Below are 7,892 nucleotides of genomic sequence, written 5' to 3'. Positions count from 1 at the left end.
GTCCTAGTTTCAGCCAGGATAAAGTTAATTTTCTCCATAAAAATTAGCTATTAATCGCCAGTCCCCTGTGCTTGCCATGGGTTTGCTTTCCTTATGTATATTAGAGTCTTATGCTCGTTAGTCGCCCGGGCTGGCGAATGTCATCGTATGAGTACATATGAAGGAAAGGAGTCAGGCGTGTGGGGAACAGCAAGAGGCCTGTCCTAGTTTCAGCCAGGATAAAGTTAATTTTCTCCATAAAAATTAGCTATTAATCGCCAGTCCCCTGTGCTTGCCATGGGTTTGCTTTCCTTATGTATATTAGAGTCTTATGCTCGTTAGTCGCCCGGGCTGGCGGATGGCCGGGGCATCGCTGCTTTTTCTGTGCTGCTGTACTGGACAGGCTGGAACTCCAGTGTGGACTCGAGTCGAAGGGACTGTGACCTGTGGATAAGTCCATGTGGGAGCAGGACACCCCGAAGCGTCTGTGGCCGTGCATAAGCCCATGCCAGAGCAGGTATATCTCGAAGCATCTGTGGCCATGGTTGTGTCTGTGCCGCAGCAGGTGTACCCCTGATGGGATTGTGGCACAAGGATAAGTCCACGCTGGAGAAGGTACATCTCAAAGAGTTTGTGGCTGTGGATAAATCCATGCTGCAGCAGGTACACCGTGAAGTATCAGTGGTTGTGCATGAGGTCATGCTGGAGCACCTCAAAGTGTGTGGCCATGGAGAAGCCTTCGACAGTGCAGGTATATTCCTGGAGGGACTGGAACTATGAGTGAGGCCACGCTGAAGCAGATTTATCTCTGGAGGCATTGTGGCCCATGGAGGAGGAGGCCATTTTGGAGCAGATGCACCTCAAAGTGACTGTAACTGTGGATAAGTCTATGCTGCAGCAGATATACCCCTGGAGAGACTGTGGCTCATGGAAGGGACTGCAGTCTGTGGATAAGTCCAAGCTGGAGCAAGGGCAAGGGAAGGAGTTCATTGCAATGTTAAACCCAATGATCCAGTCCAAAGAGCCCAGGAGTGGAGACTGTAATGGAAATACCTTTAAACTGTTGTAACCCATGATTTGAGTTGAATGTTTTAGGAACTACTATAGCAGGAACCATCTGAACCAATGGAGGACAAGCCTTCAGAGAAGCAGGGCAAGTGCAGCAGTGATCTGACCTGAGCTGGCTTTGGTGCCCAGTAACTCCACACAACACAGCACCTCACCTGTACTAAGTGACCACCATAAGGGATGAAGCCCAAAGTCACGGACTAAATTATCTCAATGGACATTTCACGAGCATTTGTGGACATTTCACAGACATTTTACAGGGATGGTCTATGGACTAAGGGGACGATAATCTGTGTATTCTATCAAAGGATGGGAAAGGGGGTGGAGGTCAATGAGGTTGTATGGGATAGTGTGGTACTTGAGCATAACGTAAATGGTATGGAATAAGGGGCAGATAATGACCTGGTTTCAGCCAGGATAGAGTTAATTTTCTCCATAAAAGCTAATGTGAGGCTATGTTTTGGATTTGGGATGAGAAAATGCTGATTACGTGCTGATGTTTTGAGTTGTTGCTAAGCAGTCAAGGACAGTCCAGCTTCTCGTGCTGGCCTGCTGGCAAGAAGGCTGGGGGTGCACGGGAAGCTGTGAGGGGGCACAGCCAGGACAGCTGACCCAGGTTGGCCAAAGGGATATTCCATACCATACAACGTCGTGCTCAGTATATAAAGCTGGGACAAAGAAGAAGGAGGGAAAGGGGGAGACGTTCGGAGTGATGGCATCTGTCTTCCCAAGAAACCGTCATGCATGATAGAGCCCTGCTTCCCTGGAGATGGCTGAACACCTGCCTGCCCATGGGGAGTGGTTAATGAATTCCTTGTTTTGTTTTGCTTGCATGCACAGCTTTTGCTTTATTTATTAAACTGTCTTTATCTGAACCCACAAGTTTCCTCACTTTTACTCTTCCGGTTCTCTCCCCTGCCCCACTGTAGGGGAGTGAGTGGGCAGCTGCGTGGGGCTTAGTTGCGGGCTGGAGATAAACCACGACAGGCCCCAAGTAGTGAGACCTGTACTAGAGAAAATGGGCTCTCTTCCTTATCAGTTCTCAGGTATCATAAGAAGTTTACAGGAGTAGTTTTGGTCCAATAGTGACAAACCTGACACCTCTTAATAAACAAACAAGGACTTGAAATTAAATTAATGTGAAAGGGACCTTAGCAATAGTAGAGGGATACAAACATCAGTTGTGTCTTCGGATTATGAAATGTCTTGGCACCTGTTCTTATTTGCTTATGTGTATTTTTAATTAAGTAGAATTTCATTTGATAGCCCATTAGAACTACATCCAAAAGGAACTGCTGGATGCCCCTTACCAACTGTTTCTATGCTTCTCTCCCATAGCAGGGTGACCTTTGCACTGTGATCACTTATTGTAAAATAAGCAAGCTACCTGTAATTGGCTAGTCTAGTGTTGCTAAACTCAGGATTTTTGCAAGACACCTTTGCAGTCCAAAGTACCTTAGCTTCCATTTATTGGCTTGTGTTCATATGTGCCTGTGCTTCAGAGAATGTTTAATCAAGGATGAAACTGCCCCTTATCCCAATCCCCACTAATTTAATGCAGGAATACATAATTTTAATAGAAGCTTTATTTGTGCATGTGAAAAAACACTCTGCCTTTCATGTGAGGGACCATGAGAGCAAAGAATGGGAGAAGCTGTCAAATGACTCTGCTGCTGAAGGACGAACTGCTTGCAGAGCTTACTTCTGGACTGAGTTTTTTCTTCTATTCAGTGTCTTCCTCCTTTGCCACCCATTGCTAAGGACAAATACAAAGAAATGTGTGAGAACAACTTAAAAGCAAAGTTGCAGGGAAACATACAGAATATATGAGCATTGCTTACAAATGTTCCCAGGTCAGAGACCAAAGGTCTGTGTTACACTTTGAAAGACACTTTTTGAAATTAAGAACTTCAATTCTGTCTCCAATTCTCTGCCAAACCCCATAGGATCCCACTACCATAATTAGCATCCTTACTGACACATTCAGGTATAGCCTAGTCTTCCTCATACCTTGCTTTGATTTACCTAGACGTGGGCTGCATTAACATGGCAGGGTGATGAAGAAAACTTGTGGTGTTCTCTGCTTTGAGCTGGTTAAGTGCAGGTAGATCCCTCTGCTTTTGACCTAATGAATTTCCTTTAAAGGAAAGCTAAGGTCTTCTAAAAGGTCACAACAAGTGGACTAATGATTCCTGTCCGTCAATCTGATAACTGCATTCTCATGTTTCACTGTTTCCTCCCACTTAATCTGTTTCGTATGTTCAAATGTGAAGCTCTTGGTTTGGTCCTGAATTTGTGTTTGAAAAAAAATTAATGAACTTTCACTGTGGTGCCAATGAAAGCATAACCTAAACTTCCACTGGCCTTTTTTCTGTCATTATGTCTTTCAGATTTCTCTATCTACTATCCACCCACATCTTTGCAACTTTGTGGCATAGTTATTTCCACTAATTCCCTAGTTTCAACCTCCCACCAAGTAGAAAGCAACACACAGGAGAAATGTTGCTTCAAGTACAACAACGCAGCCATTTCTCTTATTTACAACCCTTCATCTAGTAAATGCACGCTTGAGCTGAAATACTGCTGGCTTCTCAAAAGTCATCTGTTAATTCATCTTTATTAGGAAGACTCTCACTTACAGATGGACTGGACAGTGGAAGTTGTACCGCCCCTGGGAGTTTCGCCTCCGTGAGATCTGGCCTCCTGGGACATCATCTGAGAGGCTTGGGATCCACTGGAGATCCCACTGTTGGTAAAACCTGATGAATGGGCTGAGCTTCTGGCACCTAGAACAGTTAAAAAGGAGATGTTACTGACTGGAAGAAATTTTACAGAATAATTACAAACTACCGTATTTTAAAAAAATTCAAGGCTAGCAAATGTATCACAAGACAAGGACACTGCTGGTTACTTGACTTGTTCCATCAGTGTACCGCTTTTTAGCTACCACCTTGGGGAAAGGACATGGATGTTCCCAGAACACAAAGAAAATCTACGACTCTTGCACAGACTGTTTTTGATAAAATTGGATCTCCAAAACAGTTTCAGCACAGTTTGCTGAAATTGCAATTTTCTGAGGAGCTGCCCAAGGATTGTGGAACAGACTCCTACAGTAACTAAGGATTGTTGTAGACCTCACCACTTACTGTTACAGGTGACAGATATGTTCCTCTCACTTCACTTTCCATAGCATAAACCTACACATAACAGATAGTTGTAAAATTCAAACACAGCAAGCTGTGATAGCCAGTGGCCAATTTATATGTATATCTCTGTCTCAGTATAAATAAGCCCCAAGAAAAGTATTTCATTGCAAACTCTCCTTCTCCTGGGGGAGCAGTAAAGCATTAGCGACGACAAATGTTAGTGATAAAGCTTAAAGCATTCCTGGAGGATGCTCAAATATTTTGGTGATGAGCTTGTTATAACATCTTCTGTAAAGTGATACTGAACAATACTCATGCCCTGCTGCAGAATCAGCTGCTCCTTCGAGCGTGTTTGTTCTGGGGGGAGGAAGGGTTACAGTCTGAATGAAAAGGTTAAGAAGATGTGTTTGAAGAGCAAGAGACTTCAGTGAGCACCTGCGGAAATGAAATCAGGCCCTTTTAGCTCTCAATCAGGCAAAGAATCTGTGGCAAGCTCTCTTGCTGCAGGGAGCCAAAACTCACACCTGTCTTGGCAATGCTACAGAGCTAACATTTTTCACATGGATAAAAGCTCTGTTGGAGTATCTCCTGTAGGCATGGCTAAGCTTGAGTCATGCAGATTTCTCTTCACCAAAATAGTGGTTTTCATAAAAGCCCATAGTTGATAAAGAAATTGCAAGAATAAAACTAGGTGTTAACTGATTAGTTTGCTTCTCTCTCTTCTAAAGATTCTCAATACAAGCCTTCAGTCTTTTAGCATAGAAACTGCAACTTCATGCTCCCTATATGGTACCACTGCTGAAGTTTGCCACTGGTTATGGGTGTGCTGAGTATTGCTGTACCACCCTTATCTGTAACAGAAGACAAGATGGTGCAGCTAGACTCTGCTCTAGTGTATGATTAGACTAAGTAACTGGCACCTCCTGTGTACCAGGATCTTCGCTGCTAATGCAGCATGGTGCCTGAGAGAGGCTATTCCTGCTCTCTGCTCTCTCAGTCCTTCTCTCCTGACTATCTCATATTCTGTCCCTCTGCTGCTACCATCCCTTAAGTTCTTTGCTATTGCATATCCCATAAATGCTGTATTCAGTAACCTAAACTCACTGATCAAATCATAGAGAGTAAAAATTAAAAAATGCCTCACAGAAGTCACATGCAGTATCTCTCTATGTCACTTATTCCTTCACTGCTATGAACAGTGTTGGCAGCAACGCAAATCATACCTTAAAAAAAACAAACAACAAACTTATTTCCTCTCAATCAAGTTTAATGCATTTTTTACTATTAAAAGATGCCCCAAATCTGCACCCTGGCCATCTCACCTGGCCAACCACCCACTTTACAGCTGGAAGAGTCAGGTTCGGCTCCATCCTTCAGTAGACTTCTAGCTGCTTACTACAAAAGGAGTAGACCAGTAGTTGACCAATATGGCAGAGATCCCCTCCTATAACCAGCCTGCTGGTTAGCACACTCCCAACATGTGAGAGATGTGGTTCCAAGACCCCTAAGGCAAAAAGGGTTTCGAAGCCTTTATCGAAGGTCAGTGAGCTAACTATTGTGCTGCTGGGTGAGGCAGGATTACATGGGGCACTCTCTTCTGTGGAGTTACGCCTGTGAAATCAGGTCACACAGGCAGGACTGGCAGGGAGAATCATTATGCATGAAACCCATGGGATCTGGGGTTAAACAAGTGCCAAGCTGCTTAGAGTCGTCAGGTCAGGGATTGCTCTGTGCATGCAACGGAAAAGCAAGCACCTGCAGGGCTAGCTCATCTGAAAGCCAGCTATGCCTAATTTTAGTATTTAGATACGTGCCGTCAAGGATGTGTATATATTCCCTTTGTGAATTCAGCTCTTGGACTGCAGCTAATTTCCCTCTGCTATAGTGTTTGCATAAGGTTTTACCTATGGATGTGTGTGAGTAAAGAGCAAAGGAAATCTGATGATTTATATTAAATGTAGGTACACAGATCATGTTCTTGCATAAGTGTATTATTGCTTATTGCTACCATGACTTTCTGTATTATTGATGATTCCAAGCAGAATGGAGAGGTAGCACAAACTTCAAATAAACACTGTCCTGAATCTCATGAATACTACATATGTATGTGTACATTCATGCATATGTACGTATGCAGAAAACACCCTTAATAGCATCCCACTCATGCAGTTAAATATAAGAATCTTTTGTCTTCAGTGGAATACAGGAATGCAGAAGAGAAGAGATTACTTGGTAAGCTTATTTTCAAGGAAAAAAATATATTGTTTGGCCCTATGCACTAAACCAGAAAACCACACACACACACAGAATTGCTCATACCCATTTCTTGGAGAGTAGCAGTAGGGCCTCCAGAATGCACGCCTCCCCCAGATGCTCTTGCTTCCTGGGACATCATCGACGAAGCAAGTGATCCTCCTGTGATCCCGGAGGAAGTGAAACCAGCTTTGTGGATGTTTTGGTCAGACATTTCTTTTTCTGATGGTGTGGAATCCACTGAAGTGTTGCGAGCATCAGCCAGTCTTTTTATATGCTCCCTAGCTAACAGCGAAGAAATGAAACTGCTACCATGAACAGAAAGAAAAGAAACCAAAACTTATCCTCAGCCAGGAAATGAAACTGAACTTTATGAACATACCTTTTTATTGAAGTTGTCAGGGTGAAATTTAGGCAAACTAACTGATTTCCTCTTATGACACTAAAACAAATTAGTAGCCTATGAATCATTGATTGGCAACTGATACGGCTGAGAACTTTGCTTCTTCCTTCTTTTGCATTCCATTGTACTAAACTGCATCTGTAGAAGATAGCCCCTTGTTTTAAAAATTAATACAACTCCGAGTAAAGACAATAGACAAAAAGGCAGTATAGTGATGGTCATGTGGACAACCTGAGTGGGTTATAGCACCCAGAGGTCAGCTGTGATACAGCTACCCCAGAAAAAACTGGTTTACAGAGAGCCGAAAATCAGAACTCAATTAACAACGGATGGTTGAAATTAATTTCTTTATGGAAGGAACTGTTAGGGGACCTTGCGTCATACGAGCAGATTGGCACAGATGTTTTCTTCTTCCTCATGCAAATCCTGCTAAAGCAGAGCCTCCATCTTTAATGAACAGGCCTTTGCAAATGGCACACACTCCTTTATTGCAGTTTTTCTTAGCCGGTAGTTTAAATAAGGCTGTTTAAAAATCCATGGGCCTCCTCCCTTAGGTAAAGAGGAATTTCTGATTAGGTCGCAATACCACAGGGATGGTTCTCAAAGTGGAAATATGCAGAATAAAAATATAGCATCTATATCTACATCTATATCTTGTACACGGTGGGTTATAGCACAAAGAACACAAAGTCTGTCCTTCTCTTCGGCACTGAGGCACCGGGCTCTGGAGCGGAAGATGGTGCTGGGGGACCCTTCCTCAAGCAGCAAAACCACGAAGGCAAAAGCGCAGGGAGGGGGCCCCAGCCCCACCCCGAGCCAGCAGAGTGGTTTCCTGGCGAGCGGCAGCTCTGGCTCAGCGTCGGAGGGGGACAAGAGCGGCAGCGGCCAAAGCCCCTTACGTACAAGAGCAGCTGCGACCCAGGCATGGCGTCGCAGTTTGTGCTGTCCCCCCCGCCCTGGCACTAGAGGCTCTCGACGAGTGGCCATCTCCCTCCCAGAAGAGGCCCAGCCAATGGTCTCCACTTGGCCGAAAGCCATCGCCA

The 7,892-nt window shown here is 44.2% G+C and overlaps 1 protein-coding gene across 1 annotated transcript; it reads right to left on the bottom strand.

The window, feature by feature from the left end:
- Positions 1–2,774: 2,774 nt before the first annotated feature.
- LOC104618381 (interferon alpha-inducible protein 27-like protein 2B) lies at positions 2,775–6,660 on the bottom strand. Its single transcript, XM_010283956.1, has 3 exons — positions 6,513–6,660; positions 3,687–3,833; positions 2,775–2,803 (listed from the first exon to the last, which is right to left on the bottom strand). The coding sequence occupies exons 1-3, from the start codon at positions 6,658–6,660 to the stop codon at positions 2,775–2,777; spliced, it is 324 nt and encodes a 107-aa protein (XP_010282258.1).
- Positions 6,661–7,892: the final 1,232 nt, after the last annotated feature.

Source organism: Phaethon lepturus, unplaced genomic scaffold (genome assembly GCF_000687285.1).
Source record: "Phaethon lepturus isolate BGI_N335 unplaced genomic scaffold, ASM68728v1 scaffold3523, whole genome shotgun sequence".
In the NCBI taxonomy this organism is placed as follows: Eukaryota; Metazoa; Chordata; class Aves; order Phaethontiformes; family Phaethontidae; genus Phaethon; species Phaethon lepturus.
This window is presented reverse-complemented; position numbering and strand designations above follow the sequence as displayed.